This window comes from Lampetra planeri, chromosome 45 (assembly GCF_965212315.1).
Source record: "Lampetra planeri chromosome 45, kcLamPlan1.2.h2, whole genome shotgun sequence".
NCBI classification, from domain to species: domain Eukaryota; kingdom Metazoa; phylum Chordata; class Hyperoartia; order Petromyzontiformes; family Petromyzontidae; genus Lampetra; species Lampetra planeri.
In genome coordinates, this window is record NC_136151.1 from 8,438,710 (window position 1) to 8,458,831 (window position 20,122).

At 51.7% G+C, this 20,122-nt stretch overlaps 1 protein-coding gene across 2 annotated transcripts; it reads left to right on the plus strand.

Moving 5' to 3' along the window:
• The first annotated feature begins 1,637 nt into the window (after nucleotides 1–1,637).
• Nucleotides 1,638–19,602, plus strand: LOC144733102 (serine/threonine-protein phosphatase 2A catalytic subunit beta isoform). Of its 2 annotated transcripts, none has more exons than XM_078614854.1 (7): nucleotides 1,638–1,928; nucleotides 10,741–10,950; nucleotides 11,713–11,886; nucleotides 14,060–14,149; nucleotides 14,816–14,977; nucleotides 15,667–15,785; nucleotides 19,326–19,602. In XM_078614854.1, exons 1-7 carry the CDS (start codon nucleotides 1,827–1,829, stop codon nucleotides 19,396–19,398), a joined length of 930 nt encoding a protein of 309 aa, XP_078470980.1. In that variant the 5' UTR covers nucleotides 1,638–1,826; the 3' UTR covers nucleotides 19,399–19,602. The 2 variants fall into 2 exon arrangements, with proteins under 2 accessions (XP_078470980.1, XP_078470979.1); XM_078614853.1 differs by lacking the exon at nucleotides 1,638–1,928 and adding an exon at nucleotides 6,068–6,136.
• Nucleotides 19,603–20,122: the final 520 nt, after the last annotated feature.

Genomic DNA, 20,122 nt, shown 5'->3' on the forward strand with positions numbered 1-20,122 from the left:
AAGCTCTTTAGTACCGCGGATTGCACCTCCGTCACCCCCCCAACCCATCGATGACGTTGGTTCGACGTTTTAGGTGCAGAAGGGGCGAGAGAGAGGGAGGAATCGATTAGCCTTAGGAGTCGAATCGATTCCGCAAAATCGCGTTTTGATTTTCGGAGTTGAATCGACGTCGGGTCACGTGGGCGACGCAAAAAAAAGATGTCGACGGAATCGATCCGGAAGGAATCGACGGGTTGGAGGAATCGAACACAAATCTGCGATGAATCGATTCCGTGTAATGACACCAACAGTAACGTTAGAAGGGAAATAATGAAATAAAAAAAATTGAAAACAATTAAATTATCATTCTTGGTTCTTTCGGTAAAGTCACGTAGAAGGGAAATAAAAAAATTAAAAAAATAGAAAACAATGCAATTATCATTCTTGGTTCTTTCGGTAAAGTCACGTAGAAGGGAAATAATAACATAATAAAAATCAAACATAATAAAACGTAATATTTTATGTTTTATTTTTATTATTTAAAATTGTATGATGTATAATTTTCATTATTTATTATTTTAAAATGTTTTATTTTCATTATTTATTATTTTATCATGTTTTATTTTTATTATTCATTATTTTTATCATGTTTTATTTTTATTATTTTATATTTTATTACATTTTATTTTATTACTTCCCTTCTACGTGACTTTACCGAAAGAACCAAAAATATGAATCCCTGCAGTCACGAAAGCTTTAAATCGAAATTGAACTGTGTCCGTGGCGATGACGTCATCGCACACGGCAAAGTATGTGCGAGATGACGTCATCGCGTACGGGAAACGAGTTGAGTGGGTGCGTGATGACGTCATCGCGTACGGCAAAGGAGTTGAGTGGGTGCGTGATGACGTCATCGCGTACGGCAAAGGAGGCGAGTGGGTGCGTGATGACGTACTGAAAACAAACCTCGAAAAATCTAGTGACGTCACCGCTTAGAGGAATTGTCTCGACGTGACGTCACCACGCACGGCAAGGCAATTGCGTGATGACGTCATCACGCCTCAAAAACAAAAATCAACGCTCCGCAATTGACCGTGATGACGTCATCACGCAAGGGCCTCAGGCCTCGACCGTGACGTCACCACGCACGGGGGGAGGGTCCCTCAGACCTTGACGACGTCACCACGCACGTCGACGACATCACGCACGGAGCAAGGCCTTGTCGGTGACGTCACCACGCACGGGGGGAGGGGCCCTAATACCTTGATGACGTCATCACGCACGAAGCAAAGGCCTTGTCGGTGACGTCACCACGCACGAGGCGTTCTGCGTGGGCCTTGTCGGTGGTGACGTCACCACGCACGTCCACGTCATCACGCACGGAGCGTAGGCCTTGTCGGTGACGTCACCACGCACGAGGCGGACTGCGTAGGCCTTGACGGTGGTGACGTCACCACGCACGTTTACGTCACCACGCACGGAGCGTAGGCCTTGTTGGTGACGTCACCACGCACGAGGCGTTCTGCGTAGACCTTGTCGGTGACGTCACCACGCACGTCTACGTCATCACGCACGGAGCGTAGGCCTTGTCGGTGACGTCACCACGCACGAGGCGTTCTGCGTGGGCCTTGTCGGTGGTGACGACACCACGCACGTCTACGTCATCACGCACGGAGCGTAGGCCTTGTCGGTGACGTCACCACGCACGAGGCGTTCTGCGTAGGCCGTAGTGGTGGTGGTGGTGGTGGAATTTGTTGTTTAAGATCTTTGACGCTTTTAATAAACAATTAACAACAACAACAACCACAACAACAACAACGTAGGAGGAGGAGGAGGTTGTGGTAGCGATGGAAGCGAAATCGTTCACGAGAGAGGTGGATCAATGGATCGAGCAGCTTTATCAGTGCAAGCAGCTGGGTGAGGTGCAAGTGCGAGCTCTGTGCGAGAAGGTGAGTCACTCACTCAGTCACTCACTCAGTCAGTCAGTCACTCAGTCACTCACTCAGTCAGTTACTCAGTCACTCACTCACTCACTCACCACACTGTATCAGTGCAAGCAGCTGGGTGAGGTGCAAGTGCGAGCTCTGTGTGAGAAGGTGAGTCACTCAGTCAGTCACTCAGTCAGTCACTCAGTCAGTCAGTCACTCAGTCAGTCACTCAGTCACTCACCTAGAGAGAAACCACATTCACCACTCACTCACTCAGCCACTCACTCACTCAGTCACTCACTCACCACACTGTATCAGTGCAAGCAGCTGGGTGAGGTGCAAGTGCGAGCTCTGTGTGAGAAGGTGAGTCACTCAGTCAGTCAGTCACTCAGTCAGTCAGTTAGTCAGTTACTCAGTCACTCAGTCAGTCACTCAGTCACTCAGTTAGTCAGTCAGTCAGTCACTCAGTCACTCACTCACCACACTGTATCAGTGCAAGCAGCTGGGTGAGGTGCAAGTGCGAGCTCTGTGTGAGAAGGTGAGTCACTCACTCAGTCACTCACTCAGTCAGTTAGTCAGTCACTCAGTCAATCACTCAGTCAGTCAGTCACTCAGTCAGTCACTCAGTCAGTCACTCACTCACGCAGTCACTCACTCAGTTACTCAGTCAGTCAGTCAGTCACTCAGTCACTTAGTCAGTCAGTCACTCAGTCAGTTAGTCAGTCACTCAGTCAGTCAGTCACTCACTCAGTCACTCACTCACCACACTATCAGTGCAAGCAGCTGGGTGAGGTACAAGTGCGAGCTCTGTGTGAGAAGGTGAGTCAGTCACTCAGTCAGTCAGTTAGTCAGTCACTCAGTCACTTAGTCAGTCACTCACTCAGTCAGTCACTCAGTCAGTTAGTCAGTCACTCAGTCAGTCAGTCACTCAGTCAGTCAGTCACTCAGTCACTCACTCACCACACTGTATCAGTGCAAGCAGCTGGGTGAGGTACAAGTGCGAGCTCTGTGTGAGAAGGTGAGTCAGTCAGTCACTCAGTCACTCACTCAGTCACTCAGTCAGTCAGTTACTTAGTCAGTCACTCACTCACCACACTGTATCAGTGCAAGCAGCTGGGTGAGGTGCAAGTGCGAGCTCTGTGTGAGAAGGTGAGTCAGTCACTCAGTCACTCAGTCACTCAGTTAGTTAGTCACTCAGTCAGTCAGTCAGTTAGTCAGTCACTCAGTCAGTCAGTCACTCAGTCAGTCACTCACTCACCACACTGTATCAATGCAAGCAGCTGGGTGAGGTGCAAGTGCGAGCTCTGTGCGATAAGGTGAGTCACTCACTCAGTCAGTCACTCAGTCACTTAGTCAGTCACTCAGTCAGTCACTCAGTCAGTCACTCAGTCAGTCACTCAGTCACTCAGTCAGTCACTCACTGACCACACTGTACCAGTGCAAGCAGCTGGGTGAGGTGCAAGTGTGAGCTATGCGTGAGAAGGTGAGTCAGTCAGTCACTCAGTCAGTTAGTCAGTTAGTTAGTCAGTCACTCAGTCAGTCACTCAGTCAGTCAGTTAGTCAGTCAGTCACTCAGTCACTCACCACACTGTATCAGTGCAAGCAGCTGGGTGAGGTACAAGTGCGAGCTCTGTGCGAGAAGGTGAGTCACTCACTCAGTCACTCAGTCAGTCAGTTAGTCAGTTACTCACTCAGTCAGTCACTCAGTCAGTCACTCAGTCAGTCAGTCACTCAGTCAGTCACTCAGTCAGTCACTCACGCAGTCACTCACTCAGTTACTCACTCAGTCAATCAGTCAGTCACTCAGTCACTTAGTCAGTCACTCACTCAGTCAGTCACTCAGTCAGTTAGTCAGTCACTCAGTCAGTCACTCAGTCAGTTAGTCAGTCACTCAGTCAGTCACTCACTCAGTCACTCACTCACCACACTGTATCAGTGCAAGCAGCTGGGTGAGGTACAAGTGCGAGCTCTGTGTGAGAAGGTGAGTCAGTCACTCAGTCAGTCAGTCACTCATTCACTCAGTCACTCACTCACCACACTGTATCAGTGCAAGCAGCTGGGTGAGGTGCAAGTGCGAGCTCTGTGTGAGAAGGTGAGTCACTCACTCAGTCACTTAGTCAGTCAGTCAGTCACTCAGTCAGTTAGTTAGTCAGTCAGTCACTCACTCAGTCAGTCACTCACTCACCACACTGTATCAGTGCAAGCAGCTGGGTGAGGTGCAAGTGCGAGCTCTGTGTGAGAAGGTGAGTCAGTCACTCAGTCAGTCAGTCACTCAGTCAGTCAGTCACTCACTCAGTCAGTCACTCAGTCACTCACTCAGTCACTCAGTCAGTCAGTCACTCAGTCACTCAGTCAGTCACTTAGTCAGTCAGTCACTTAGTCAGTCACTCAGTCACTCACTCAGTCAGTCACTCACTCACTCACCACACTATCAGTGCAAGCAGCTGGGTGAGGTGCAAGTGCGAGCTCTGTGCGAGAAGGTGAGTCACTCACTCAGTCACTCAGTCAATCAGGCACTCAGTCAGTCACTCAGTCAGTCAGTCAGTTAGTTAGTCACTCACTCAGTCACTCAGTCACTCACTCAGTCAGTCACTCAGTCATTCACTCAGTCAGTCAGTTAGTCAGTCAGCCACTCACTCAGTCACTCACTCAGTCACTCACTCACTCAGTCACTCACTCAGTCACTCACTCAGTCACTCACTCACTCAGTCACTCACTCAGTCACTCAGTCAGTCACTCACTCAGTCACTCACTCAGTCACTCACTCACTCAGTCACTCACTCAGTCAGTCACTCACTCACTCAGTCACTCACTCAGTCACTCACTCACTCAGTCACTCACTCACTCAGTCACTCACTCAGTCACTCAGTCACTCACTCAGTCAGTCACTCACTCACTCAGTCACTCAGTCAGTCACTCACTCAGTCACTCACTCACTCAGTCACTCACTCAGTCACTCAGTCAGTCACTCACTCAGTCACTCACTCAGTCACTCACTCACTCAGTCACTCACTCAGTCACTCAGTCAGTCACTCAGTCACTCACTCAGTCACTCACTCAGTCACTCACTCAGTCACTCACTCACTCAGTCACTCACTCACTCAGTCACTCACTCAGTCACTCACTCAGTCACTCACTCAGTCACTCACTCAGTCACTCACTCAGTCACTCACTCACTCAGTCACTCAGTCACTCACTCAGTCACTCACTCACTCAGTCACTCACTCACTCAGTCACTCACTCAGTCACTCACTCACTCAGTCACTCACTCACTCAGTCACTCACTCAGTCACTCACTCAGTCACTCACTCAGTCACTCACTCAGTCACTCACTCAGTCACTCACTCACTCAGTCACTCACTCAGTCACTCAGTCAGTCACTCACTCAGTCACTCACTCAGTCACTCACTCACTCAGTCACTCACTCAGTCAGTCACTCACTCACTCAGTCACTCACTCAGTCACTCACTCACTCAGTCACTCACTCACTCAGTCACTCACTCAGTCACTCAGTCACTCACTCAGTCAGTCACTCACTCACTCAGTCACTCAGTCAGTCACTCACTCAGTCACTCACTCACTCAGTCACTCACTCAGTCACTCAGTCAGTCACTCACTCAGTCACTCACTCAGTCACTCACTCACTCAGTCACTCACTCAGTCACTCAGTCAGTCACTCAGTCACTCACTCAGTCACTCACTCAGTCACTCACTCAGTCACTCACTCACTCAGTCACTCACTCAGTCACTCACTCAGTCACTCACTCAGTCACTCACTCAGTCACTCACTCAGTCACTCACTCAGTCACTCACTCAGTCACTCACTCACTCACTCACTCACTCAGTCACTCACTCAGTCACTCACTCAGTCACTCACTCACTCAGTCACTCACTCAGTCACTCACTCACTCAGTCACTCACTCAGTCACTCACTCAGTCACTCACTCACTCAGTCACTCACTCAGTCACTCAGTCAGTCACTCACTCAGTCACTCACTCAGTCACTCAGTCAGTCACTCACTCAGTCACTCAGTCAGTCACTCAGTCAGTCACTCAGTCACTCACTCAGTCACTCAGTCAGTCAGTCACTCAGTCACTCAGTCAGTCACTTAGTCAGTCAGTCACTTAGTCAGTCACTCAGTCACTCACTCAGTCAGTCACTCACTCACTCACCACACTATCAGTGCAAGCAGCTGGGTGAGGTGCAAGTGCGAGCTCTGTGCGAGAAGGTGAGTCACTCACTCAGTCACTCAGTCAATCAGGCACTCAGTCAGTCACTCAGTCAGTTAGTCAGTCAGTTAGTTAGTCACTCACTCAGTCACTCAGTCACTCACTCAGTCAGTCACTCAGTCATTCACTCAGTCAGTCAGTTAGTCAGTCAGCCACTCACTCATTCACTCACTCAGTCACTCACTCACTCAGTCACTCACTCAGTCACTCACTCAGTCACTCACTCACTCAGTCACTCACTCAGTCACTCAGTCAGTCACTCACTCAGTCACTCACTCAGTCACTCACTCACTCAGTCACTCACTCAGTCAGTCACTCACTCACTCAGTCACTCACTCAGTCACTCACTCAGTCACTCACTCACTCAGTCACTCACTCAGTCAGTCACTCACTCAGTCACTCACTCAGTCACTCACTCAGTCACTCACTCAGTCACTCACTCACTCAGTCACTCACTCAGTCACTCAGTCAGTCACTCACTCAGTCACTCACTCAGTCACTCACTCACTCAGTCACTCACTCAGTCACTCACTCAGTCACTCACTCACTCAGTCACTCAGTCAGTCACTCACTCAGTCACTCACTCAGTCACTCACTCAGTCACTCACTCACTCAGTCACTCACTCAGTCACTCAGTCAGTCACTCAGTCACTCACTCAGTCACTCACTCGGTCACTCACTCACTCAGTCACTCACTCACTCAGTCACTCACTCAGTCACTCACTCAGTCACTCACTCACTCAGTCACTCACTCACTCAGTCACTCACTCAGTCACTCAGTCACTCACTCAGTCACTCACTCACTCAGTCACTCACTCAGTCACTCAGTCAGTCACTCAGTCACTCACTCAGTCACTCACTCGGTCACTCACTCAGTCACTCACTCACTCAGTCACTCACTCAGTCACTCACTCAGTCACTCACTCAGTCACTCACTCACTCAGTCACTCACTCACTCAGTCACTCACTCAGTCACTCACTCAGTCACTCACTCAGTCACTCACTCACTCAGTCACTCACTCACTCAGTCACTCACTCAGTCACTCAGTCACTCACTCAGTCACTCACTCACTCAGTCACTCACTCAGTCACTCAGTCAGTCACTCACTCAGTCACTCACTCACTCACTCAGTCACTCACTCAGTCACTCACTCAGTCACTCACTCACTCAGTCACTCACTCATTCACTCACTCACTCAGTCACTCACTCAGTCACTCACTCAGTCACTCAGTCAGTCACTCACTCAGTCACTCACTCACTCAGTCACTCACTCACTCAGTCACTCACTCACTCAGTCACTCACTCAGTCACTCACTCACTCACTCACTCAGTCACTCACTCAGTCACTCACTCACTCAGTCACTCACTCAGTCACTCAGTCAGTCACTCACTCAGTCACTCACTCACTCAGTCACTCACTCAGTCACTCAGTCACTCACTCAGTCACTCACTCAGTCACTCACTCAGTCACTCACTCACTCAGTCACTCACTCAGTCACTCACTCAGTCACTCACTCACTCAGTCACTCACTCAGTCACTCACTCACTCAGTCACTCACTCAGTCACTCACTCAGTCACTCACTCAGTCACTCACTCAGTCACTCACTCACTCAGTCACTCACTCACTCAGTCACTCACTCAGTCACTCACTCACTCAGTCACTCACTCAGTCACTCAGTCACTCACTCACTCAGTCACTCACTCAGTCACTCAGTCAGTCACTCAGTCACTCACTCAGTCACTCACTCACTCAGTCACTCACTCAGTCACTCAGTCACTCAGTCAGTCACTCACTCACTCAGTCACTCACTCAGTCACTCACTCACTCAGTCACTCACTCACTCAGTCACTCAGTCACTCACTCAGTCACTCACTCACTCAGTCACTCACTCAGTCACTCACTCACTCAGTCAGTCACTCACTCAGTCACTCACTCAGTCACTCAGTCAGTCACTCACTCAGTCACTCACTCAGTCACTCACTCAGTCACTCACTCAGTCACTCACTCACTCAGTCACTCACTCACTCACTCAGTCAGTCACTCAGTCACTCACTCAGTCACTCACTCACTCAGTCACTCACTCAGTCACTCACTCAGTCACTCACTCAGTCACTCACTCACTCAGTCACTCACTCAGTCACTCACTCAGTCACTCACTCAGTCAGTCACTCACTCAGTCACTCACTCACTCAGTCACTCACTCAGTCACTCAGTCACTCACTCAGTCACTCACTCACTCAGTCACTCACTCAGTCACTCAGTCAGTCACTCACTCAGTCACTCACTCAGTCACTCACTCAGTCACTCACTCAGTCACTCACTCACTCAGTCACTCACTCAGTCACTCACTCACTCAGTCACTCACTCAGTCACTCACTCAGTCACTCAGTCAGTCACTCACTCAGTCACTCACTCACTCAGTCACTCACTCACTCAGTCACTCACTCACTCAGTCACTCACTCAGTCACTCACTCACTCAGTCACTCACTCAGTCACTCACTCACTCAGTCACTCACTCAGTCACTCACTCACTCAGTCACTCACTCAGTCACTCAGTCAGTCACTCACTCAGTCACTCACTCACTCAGTCACTCACTCAGTCACTCAGTCACTCACTCAGTCACTCACTCACTCAGTCACTCACTCAGTCACTCACTCACTCAGTCACTCACTCAGTCACTCACTCACTCAGTCACTCACTCAGTCACTCACTCACTCAGTCACTCACTCAGTCACTCAGTCACTCACTCACTCAGTCACTCACTCAGTCACTCAGTCAGTCACTCAGTCACTCACTCAGTCACTCACTCACTCAGTCACTCACTCAGTCACTCAGTCACTCAGTCAGTCACTCACTCACTCAGTCACTCACTCAGTCACTCACTCACTCAGTCACTCACTCACTCAGTCACTCAGTCACTCACTCAGTCACTCACTCACTCAGTCACTCACTCAGTCACTCACTCACTCAGTCACTCACTCACTCTAGTCACTCACTCAGTCACTCAGTCACTCACTCAGTCACTCACTCACTCAGTCACTCACTCAGTCACTCACTCACTCAGTCACTCACTCACTCAGTCACTCAATCAGTCACTCACTCAGTCACTCACTCACTCAGTCACTCACTCAGTCACTCACTCACTCAGTCACTCACTCAGTCACTCAGTCAGTCACTCACTCAGTCACTCACTCACTCAGTCACTCACTCAGTCACTCAGTCACTCACTCAGTCACTCACTCAGTCAGTCACTCACTCAGTCACTCACTCACTCAGTCACTCACTCAGTCACTCACTCACTCACTCAGTCACTCACTCAGTCACTCACTCACTCAGTCACTCACTCAGTCACTCAGTCACTCACTCACTCAGTCACTCACTCAGTCACTCAGTCAGTCACTCAGTCACTCACTCAGTCACTCACTCACTCAGTCACTCACTCAGTCACTCAGTCACTCAGTCAGTCACTCACTCAGTCACTCACTCAGTCACTCACTCACTCAGTCACTCACTCACTCAGTCACTCAGTCACTCACTCAGTCACTCACTCACTCAGTCACTCACTCAGTCACTCACTCACTCAGTCACTCACTCACTCTAGTCACTCACTCAGTCACTCAGTCACTCACTCAGTCACTCACTCACTCAGTCACTCACTCAGTCACTCACTCACTCAGTCACTCACTCACTCAGTCACTCAATCAGTCACTCACTCAGTCACTCACTCACTCAGTCACTCACTCACTCAGTCACTCACTCACTCAGTCACTCACTCAGTCACTCAGTCACTCAGTCAGTCAGTGCAAGACGTCCGCTGTCCCGTCACCATCTGTCTCTGTCTCTCTCACTCTCTGTCTCACTGTGTGTCTCTCTCACTCTCTCTGTCTCTCCATTTCTCTCTCTCTCTCACTCTCTCTGTGTCTATCTCTGTGTCTCTCTCTGTCTCTCTGTCTCTCTGTCTCTCCATGTCTCTCTCTCTGTCTCTCTGTGTCTCTCTCCCTGTGTCTCTCTCACCCTGTGTGTCTCTCTCTCTCCCTGTCTCTCTAGGCCAAGGAGATCCTCACCAAGGAGAGTAACTTACAAGACGTCCGCTGTCCCGTCACCGTCTATCCCTGTCTCTCTGTCTCTCTGTCTCTCTGTCTATCTGTCTCTCCCTGTCTCTGTGTCTATGTCTATCTCTCTGTGTGTCTCTCTATCTCTCTCACTCTCTCTCACTCTCTCCCTGTCTCTCTCCCTGTGTCTCTCACTCTCCCTGTGTCTCTCTCTCTCTCCCTGTGTCTCTCTCTCTCCCTGTGTCTCTCTCTCCCTGTGTCTCTCACTCTCTCCCTGTGTCTCTCACTCTCTCCCTGTGTCTCTCACTCTCTCCCTGTATGTCTCTCTCTCTCCCTGTGTCTCTCACTCTCACCCTGTGTCTATCTCTGTGTCTATCTGTCTGTCTCTCTAGGCCAAAGAGATCCTCACCAAGGAGAGTAACGTGCAGGATGTCCGCTGTCTCTCTGTCTCTCTCACTCTCTCTGTCTCTCTGTGTCTCCCTGTCTCTCTCTCTCTCTCACTCTCACCCTGTGTCTATCTCTGTGTCTATCTGTCTGTCTCTCTAGGCCAAAGAGATCCTCACCAAGGAGAGTAACGTGCAGGATGTCCGCTGCCCCGTCACCGTGTGCGGAGACGTCCACGGACAGTTCCACGACCTCATGGAGCTCTTCAAGATCGGGGGTCGGAGCCCCGACACCAACTACCTGTTCATGGGCGACTACGTAGACCGTGGCTACTACTCAGTGGAGACCGTGTCACTGCTGGTGGCGCTCAAGGTGTGTCACTGTGTGTGTGTGTCACTGTGTGTGTGTGTGTCACTGTGTGTGTCACTGTGTGTGTGTGTCACTGTGTGTGTGTGTGTCACTGTGTGTGTGTGTGTGTCACTGTGTGTGTGTGTCACTGTGTGTGTGTGTGTGTCACTGTGTGTGTGTGTCACTGTGTGTGTGTCACTGTGTGTGTGTCACTGTGTGTGTGTCACTGTGTGTGTGTGTCACTGTGTGTGTGTCACTGTGTGTGTGTGTGTGTGTGTTACTGTGTGTGTGTGTGTGTCACTGTGTGTGTGTGTGTCACTGTGTGTGTGTGTCACTGTGTGTGTGTGTCACTGTGTGTGTCACTGTGTGTGTCACTGTGTGTGTGTGTGAGTCACTGTGTGTGTCACTGTGTGTGTCACTGTGTGTGTGTGTCACTGTGTGTATGTCACTGTGTGTGTGTGTCACTGTGTGTGTGTGTGTCACTGTGTGTGTGTGTCACTGTGTGTGTGTCACTGTGTGTGTGTGTGTCACTGTGTGTGTGTCACTGTGTGTGTGTATCTGTGTGTCTCTCTGTATCTCTCTGTGTCTCTGTATCTCTCTGTGTCTCTGTGTCTCTCTCTGTGTGTCTGTCTGTGTCTCTCTGTGTCTCTCTCTCTCTGTGTCTCTCTCTGTGTCTCTCTCTGTGTCTCTCTGTGTCTCTCTCTGTCTCTCTGTGTGTCTCTCTCTCTCTGTGTCTCTCTCTGTCTCTCTGTGTGTCTCTCTCTCTCTGTCTGTGTCTCTCTACAGGTGAGGTACCCAGAGCGTATCACCATCTTGCGGGGTAACCACGAGTCAAGACAGATCACCCAGGTCTACGGCTTCTACGACGAGTGTCTGAGGAAGTACGGCAACGCCAACGTGTGGAAGTTCTTCACCGACCTGTTCGACTACCTCCCGCTCACCGCACTCGTGGACGGGCAGGTGAGAGGGAGATGTCATCAACATCATCATCATCATCATTAACATCATTAACATCATCATCATCAACATCATCATCATCAACGTGTGGAAGTTCTTCACCGACCTGTTCGACTACCTCCCGCTCACCGCACTCGTGGATGGGCAGGTGAGAGGGAGATGTCATCAACAACATCGTCAACATCATTATTAACATTATTAACATCATCATCATTAACATCAACATCATTAACATCAACATCATCATTAACATCATTAACATCATCATCATTAACATCAACATCATCATTAACATCGTTAACATCATCATTAACATCGTTAACATCATCATCATAAACATCATCATTAACATCATCATCATCATCAACATTAACATCATCATCATCATCAACATTAACATCATCATCATCAACATTAACATCATCATCATCATCAACATTAACGTCATCATCATCAACATTAACATCATCATCATCAACATTAACAACATCATCATTAACATCATCATCAACATCATCATCAACAACATTAACATCATCATCATCATTAACAACATCAACATCATTAACATCAACAAAACTGACACCTTTGTACGCCTTTTGGCGTCATCTGGTCCAACACCAAGTGAGACTAGGCTCTAAGAAAAGCTGTCTCGGGTGTGGACCAATCAACTTCAAGGACAGTGCATATCATTATCATCATCAGAGTTGTTTCTTTTTGAGAGAGAGACAGAGAGAGACAGCGAGAGAGACAGAGAGAGAGAGACAGAGAGAGAGACAGAGAGAGACACAGAGAGAGACAGAGAGAGACAGCGAGAGAGACAGAGAGAGAGACAGAGAGAGACACAGAGAGAGACAGAGAGAGACACAGAGAGAGACAGAGAGAGAGACAGAGAGAGACACAGAGAGAGACAGAGAGACAGAGAGAGACAGCGAGAGAGACAGAGAGAGACAGAGAGAGACAGACAGAGAGAGACAGAGAGACAGAGAGAGACAGACAGACACAGAGAGAGAGACAGACAGACAGAGAGAGAGACAGAGAGAGAGACAGAAAGATATTGAGATATGGAGAGGTGCTACTAACATCACTTGCCCCTCTACAGCCCAGCTAGAGGCTACCTGGGAGATCTTTGTCTGTGTGTCTCTGTGTGTCTCTGTGTGTCTCTGTGTGTCTCTGTGTGACTGTGTGTCTCTGTGTGTCTCTGTGTGTCTCTGTGTGTCTCTGTGTGACTCTGTGTGACTCTGTCTCTGTGTGACTCTGTGTGTCTCTGTGTGTCTCTGTGTGTCTCTGTGTGTCTCTGTGTGACTCTGTGTGTCTCTGTGTGTCTCTGTGTGCCTCTGTGTGACTCTGTGTGACTCTGTGTGTCTCTGTGTGACTCTGTGTGTCTCTGTGTGTCTCTGTGTGTCTCTGTGTGACTCTGTGTGTCTCTGTGTGTCTCTGTGTGTCTCTGTGTGTCTCTGTGTGACTCTGTGTGTCTCTGTGTGTCTCTGTGTGACTCTGTGTGTCTCTGTGTGTCTCTGTGTGTCTCTGTGTGACTCTGTGTGTCTCTGTGTGTCTCTGTGTGACTCTGTGTGTCTCTGTGTGTCTCTGTGTGTCTCTGTGTGACTCTGTGTGTCTCTGTGTGTCTCTGTGTGACTCTGTGTGTCTCTGTGTGTCTCTGTGTGTCTCTGTGTGACTCTGTGTGTCTCTGTGTGTCTCTGTGTGACTCTGTGTGTCTCTGTGTGTCTCTGTGTGTCTCTGTGTGACTCTGTGTGTCTCTGTGTGACTCTGTGTGTCTCTGTGTGTCTCTGTGTGTCTCTGTGTGACTCTGTGTGTCTCTGTGTGTCTCTGTGTGACTCTGTGTGTCTCTGTGTGTCTCTGTGTGTCTCTGTGTGTCTCTGTGTGTCTCTGTGTGACTCTGTGTGTCTCTGTGTGTCTCTGTGTATCTCTGTGTGACTCTGTGTGTCTCTGTGTGTCTCTGTGTGTCTCTGTGTGACTCTGTGTGTCTCTGTGTGTCTCTGTGTGACTCTGTGTGTCTCTGTGTGTCTCTGTGTGACTCTGTGTGTCTCTGTGTGTCTCTGTGTGACTCTGTGTGTCTCTGTGTGTCTCTGTGTGACTCTGTGTGTCTCTGTGTGACTCTGTGTGTCTCTGTGTGTCTCTGTGTGTCTCTGTGTGTCTCTGTGTGTCTCTCTGCCAGATTTTCTGTCTGCACGGGGGTTTGTCGCCATCCATCGACACGCTGGACCACATCCGTGCCCTGGATCGTCTGCAAGAAGTCCCTCACGAGGTGCGGAGAGACACGCAGGGAGAGACACGGAGAGAGAGACACGGGGAGAGACACGGGGGGGGGAGACACGGGGGGGGGAGAGACACGGGGGGGGGAGAGACACGGGGGGAGAGACACGGAGAGAGACACGGGGGGGGGAGAGACACGGGGGGAGAGACACGGAGAGAGACACGGCGAGAGAGACACGGGGGGAGAGACACGGGGGGAGAGACACGGAGAGAGACACGGGGAGAGAGACACGGGGAGAGAGACACGGAGAGGGACACGGCGAGAGAGACACGGGGGGGGGGAGAGACACGGGAGGAGAGACACGGAGAGAGACACGGCGAGAGAGACACGGGGGGGGGAGACACGGGGAGAGAGATACGGAGAGAGACACGGCGAGAGAGACACGGGGGGGGGAGAGACACGGGGGGAGAGACACGGAGAGAGAGACACGTGGAGAGAGACACGGGGAGAGACACGGGGGGAGAGACGCGGGGGGAGAGACGCGGAGAGAGACACGGGGGGAGAGACACGGAGAGAGAGACACGGGGGGAGAGACACGGGGGGAGAGACACGGGGGGAAAGACACGGAGAGAGACACGGAGAGAGACACGGGGAGAGACACGGGGAGAGACGCTGTATCTCTCTGTCTCTCTGTATCTCTCTGTGTATCTCTCCCAGGGCCCCATGTGTGACCTGCTGTGGTCTGACCCTGACGATCGTGGTGGTTGGGGCATCTCTCCGCGTGGAGCTGGATACACGTTCGGACAGGACATCTCGGAGACGTTCAACCACAGCAACAGCCTCACCCTCGTGTCACGTGCACACCAACTCGTCATGGAGGTAACATCATCAACATCAACAACATCAACAACATCAACAACAACATCATCGTCATCATCGTCATCATCATCATCAACCACAGCAACAGCCTCACCCTCGTGTCACGTGCACACCAACTGGTCATGGAGGTAACATCATCAACATCAACAACAGCAACATCATCAACATCATCATCGTCATTAACATCATCATCATCATCGTCATTATCCACATAGTCATTGACATCATCATCATCATCATCATCGTTAACATCACCAAACTAATCTGTCTTTCCCCTCTCTACCCCCCCCCACTCCCTCCCCCCTCTCCCCCTCTACCCCCCCTACCCCCCTCCACCCCCACTTCTACCCCCCCTCTCCCACCCTCCCCCCCACCCCCTCTACCCCTCCCCCTCTCCCCCCCCCTCTCCCCCCCCCCACCCCCTCTCCCCCCTCTCCCCCCTCTCCCCCCCCTCTCCCCTCTCTCCCTCCTCTGCTCCCCCCCTTCCCCCCCTCCCCCTCTCCCCCCTCCCCTCTACCTCCCCCCCTCCCCCCTCTCCCCCCCCCCCCCTCCCCCCCTCTCCCCCCTCTCCTCTCTCCCCCCTCTCCCCCCTCCCCTCTACCTCCCCCCCTTCCCCCCACCTGACCCCCCCCCTCTCTCCCCCCCCTCCCCCCTCCCCCTCTCCCCCCCCCTCTCTCCCCCCCCCCCAGGGCTACAACTGGTGTCACGACCGCAACGTGGTGACCATCTTCAGCGCCCCAAACTATTGTTACCGCTGCGGGAACCAGGCCGCCATCATGGAGCTCGATGACACCCTCAAATACTCATTGTGAGTCCCTGTAGTACTGGTACTACAGGTAGTAGTAGTGTAGTAGTGTAGTAGTAGTGTAGTAGTAGTGTAGTAGTAGTGTAGTAGTAGCAGTAGTGTAGTAGTAGTAGTAGTGTAGTAGTAGTGTAGTAGTAGTGTAGTAGTAGTGTAGTAGTAGTGTAGTAGTAGTAGTAGTGTAGTAGTAGTAGTGTAGTAGTAGTGTAGTAGTAGTAGTGTAGTAGTAGTAGTGTAGTAGTAGTAGTGTAGTAGTAGTAGTAGTGTAGTAGTAGTGTAGTAGTAGTGTAGTAGTAGTAGTAGTGTAGTAGTAGTAGTGTAGTAGTAGTAGTGTAGTAGTGGTAGTGTAGTAGTAGTAGTAGTGTAGTAGTAGTAGTGTAGTAGTAGTAGTGTAGTAGTAGTGTAGTAGTAGTGTAGTAGTAGTAGTGTAGTAGTAGTAGTAGTGTAGTAGTAGTGTAGTAGTAGTGTAGTAGTAGTGTAGTAGTAGTAGTAGTAGTAGTAGTAGTGTAGTAGTAGTAGTGTAGTAGTAGTAGTGTAGTAGTAGTAGTAGTGTAGTAGTAGTGTAGTAGTAGTAGTGTAGTAGTAGTGTAGTAGTAGTGGTAGTGTAGTAGTAGTGTAGTAGTAGTAGTGTAGTAGTAGTCTAGTAGTAGTAGTGTAGTAGTAGTGTAGTAGTAGTAGTAGTGTAGTAGTAGTGTAGTAGTAGTAGTAGTGTAGTAGTAGTAGTGTAGTAGTAGTAGTGTAGTAGTAGTAGTGTAGTAGTAGTAGTAGTGTAGTAGTAGTAGTGTAGTAGTAGTAGTGTAGTAGTAGTGTAGTAGTAGTGTAGTAGTAGTAGTGTAGTAGTAGCGTAGTAGTGTAGTAGTAGTGTAGTAGTAGTGTAGTAGTAGTGTAGTAGTAGTAGTAGTGTAGTAGTAGTAGTGTAGTAGTAGTAGTGTAGTAGTAGTGTAGTAGTAGTGTAGTAGTAGTAGTGTAGTAGTAGTGTAGTAGTAGTAGTGTAGTAGTAGTGTAGTAGTAGTAGTAGTGTAGTAGTAGTAGTGTAGTAGTAGTAGTGTAGTAGTAGTAGTAGTGTAGTAGTAGTAGTAGTGTAGTAGTAGTGTAGTAGTAGTGTAGTAGTAGTAGTAGTGTAGTAGTAGTAGTAGTGTAGTAGTAGTAGTGTAGTAGTAGTAGTGTAGTAGTAGTAGTGTAGTAGTGTAGTAGTAGTGTAGTGTAGTAGTAGTAGTAGTAGTAGTGTAGTAGTAGTAGTGTAGTAGTAGTAGTAGTGTAGTAGTAGTAGTGTAGTAGTAGTAGTAGTGTAGTAGTAGTAGTAGTGTACTAGTAGTAGTAGTGTAGTAGTAGTAGTAGTGTAGTAGTAGTGTAGTAGTGTAGTAGTAGTGTAGTAGTAGTAGTAGTGTAGTAGTAGTAGTAGTGTAGTAGTAGTAGTAGTGTAGTAGTAGTAGTAGTGTAGTAGTAGTAGTAGTGTAGTAGTAGTAGTAGTGTAGTAGTAGTAGTAGTGTAGTAGTAGTTGTAGTAGTAGTGGTAGTAGTGGTAGTAGTAGTAGTACTACTACTACTACCACTACTAATACTGTAGTCCTCTGTGTATTAACAGAATGTCTGTGTGTCTCTCTCTCCCCGTGTCTCTCTCCCCGTGTCTCTCTCCCCGTGTCTCCCCGTGTCTCTCTCCCCGTGTCTCCCCGTGTCTCCCCGTGTCTCTCTCCCCATGTCTTTCTCGCCGTCTCTCCCCGTGTCTCTCTCCCCGTGTCTCTCCCCGTGTCTCTCCCCGTGTCTCTCCCCCCGTGTCTCTCTCCCCGTGTCTCTCTCTCCCCGTATCTCCCCGTGTCTCCCCGTGTCTCTCTCCCCGTGTCTTTCTCGCCGTCTCTCCCCGTGTCTCTCTCCCCGTGTCTCTCCCCGTGTCTCTCCCCCCGTGTCTCTCTCCCCGTGTCTCTCTCCCCGTGTCTCCCCGTGTCTCCCCGTGTCTCTCTCCCCGTGTCTCTCTCCCCGTGTCTCTCTTCCCGTGTCTCTCTCCCCGTGTCTCCCCGCGTCGCTCTCCCCGTGTCTCCCCGTGTCTCTCTCCCCGTGTCTCTCTCCCCGTGTCTCCCCGTGTCTCTCTTCCCGCGTCTCTCTCCCCGTGTCTCCCCGTGTCTCTCTCCCCGTGTCTCCCCGCGTCTCCCCGTGTCTCCCCGCGTCTCTCTCCCCGTGTCTCCCCGTGTCTCTCTCCCCGTGTCTCCCCGCGTCTCTCTCCCCGTGTCTCCCCGCGTCTCTCTCCGTGTCTCCCCGTGTCTCCCCGTGTCTCCCCGCGTCTCCCCGCGTCTCCCCACGTGTCTCCCCACGTGTCTCCCCGTGTCTCCCCGTGTCTCCCCGTGTCTCCCCGTGTCTCTCCGTGTCTCCCTGTGTCTCTCCGTGTCTCCCCGTGTCTCCCCGCGTCTCCCCACGTCTCCCCGCGTCTCCCCGTGTCTCCCCGTGTCTCCCCGTGTCTCCCCGTGTCTCCCCGCGTCTCCCCGTGTCTCCCCGTGTCTCCCCGTGTCTCTCTTCCCGTGTCTCTCTCCCCGTGTCTCCCCGCGTCGCTCTCCCCGTGTCTCCCCGTGTCTCTCTCCCCGTGTCTCCCCGTGTCTCTCTTCCCGCGTCTCTCTCCCCGTGTCTCCCCGTGTCTCTCTCCCCGTGTCTCCCCGCGTCTCCCCGTGTCTCCCCGCGTCTCTCTCCCCGTGTCTCCCCGTGTCTCTCTCCCCGTGTCTCCCCGCGTCTCTCTCCCCGTGTCTCCCCGCGTCTCTCTCCGTGTCTCCCCGTGTCTCCCCGCTTCTCCCCGCGTCTCCCCACGTGTCTCCCCACGTGTCTCCCCGTGTCTCCCCGTGTCTCCCCGTGTCTCTCTTCCCGTGTCTCTCTCCCCGTGTCTCCCCGCGTCGCTCTCCCCATGTCTCCCCGTGTCTCTCTCCCCGTGTCTCCCCGTGTCTCTCTCCCCGCGTCTCTCTCCCCGCGTCTCCCCGTGTCTCCCCGCGTCTCTCTCCCCGTGTCTCCCCGTGTCTCTCTCCCCGTGTCTCCCCGCGTCTCTCTCCCCGTGTCTCCCCGCGTTTCTCTCCCCGTGTCTCCCCGCGTCTCTCTCCGTGTCTCCCCGTGTCTCCCCGCGTCTCCCCGCGTCTCCCCACGTGTCTCCCCACGTGTCTCCCCGTGTCTCCCCGTGTCTCCCCGTGTCTCTCCGTGTCTCCCCGTGTCTCCCCGTGTCTCTCCGTGTCTCCCCGCGTCTCCCCACGTCTCCCCGCGTCTCCCCGTGTCTCCCCGCGTCTCCCCGTGTCTCCCCGTGTCTCCCCGTGTCTCCCCGCGTCTCCCCGCGTCTCCCCGCGTCTCCCCGTGTCTCTCCGTGTCTCTCCGTGTCTCTCCGTGTCTCCCCGTGTCTTTCCCCGTGTCTCCCCGTGTCTCCCCATGTCTCCCCATGTCTCCCCGCGTCTCCCCATGTCTCCCCGCGTCTCCCCGTGTCTCTCTCCCCGTGTCTCTTTCCCCGTGTCTCTCTCCCCGTGTCTCTCTCCCCGTGTCTCTCTCCCCGTGTCTCTCTCCCTGTGTCTCTCTCCCCGTGTCTCAGTCTGCAGTTCGACCCGGCTCCGAGACGTGGCGAGCCCCACGTGACACGTCGCACCCCAGACTACTTCCTGTGATTACATCACTTCCTGCCCCCCCCCTCCGCCCTTTGTGACATCACTTCCTGCCCCAAGTCTGACCGACACTCATACCCCTATGATGTCACTTCCTGCCCCCCCCCACACATTTTGTGACATCACTTCCCCTCCCCGTGACTCGCAAACACGAAGTCGCCTCCCCCTTTCTGTGATGTCACTTCCTGCCCCTACTACTAACCCCTCCTCCACCGTTGTGACGTCACTTCCTGCCCCTGCTACTAAACCCCTCCTCCCCCCTTCTGTGACGTCACTTCCTGCCCCTACTACTAACCCCTCCTCCCCCTTCTGTGATGTCACTTCCTGCCCCTACTACTAAACCCCTCCTCCCCCTTCTGTGACGTCACTTCCTGCCCCTACTACTAACCCCTCCTCCCCCTTCTGTGATGTCACTTCCTGCCCCTACTACTAAACCCCTCCTCCACCTTCTGTGATGTCACTTCCTGCCCCTACTACTAAACCCTCCTCCACCGTTGTGATGTCACTTCCTGCCCCTACTACTAAACCCCTCCTCCACCGTTGTGATGTCACTTCCTGTCCTTCCCCCTCTCCCCTCTCCCCCCCCCACTCCACTCCCCTCCCGGTATCTTGTTGGCACTCCCAGGCACCTTAATTATTCGTGAGTGACCCCCTCACCCCTCCCCCCCCCCCCCGGGGGTAGCCCCTCCCCCCTCTCCCCCCCCCCAGGGTAGCCCCTCCCCCCAGG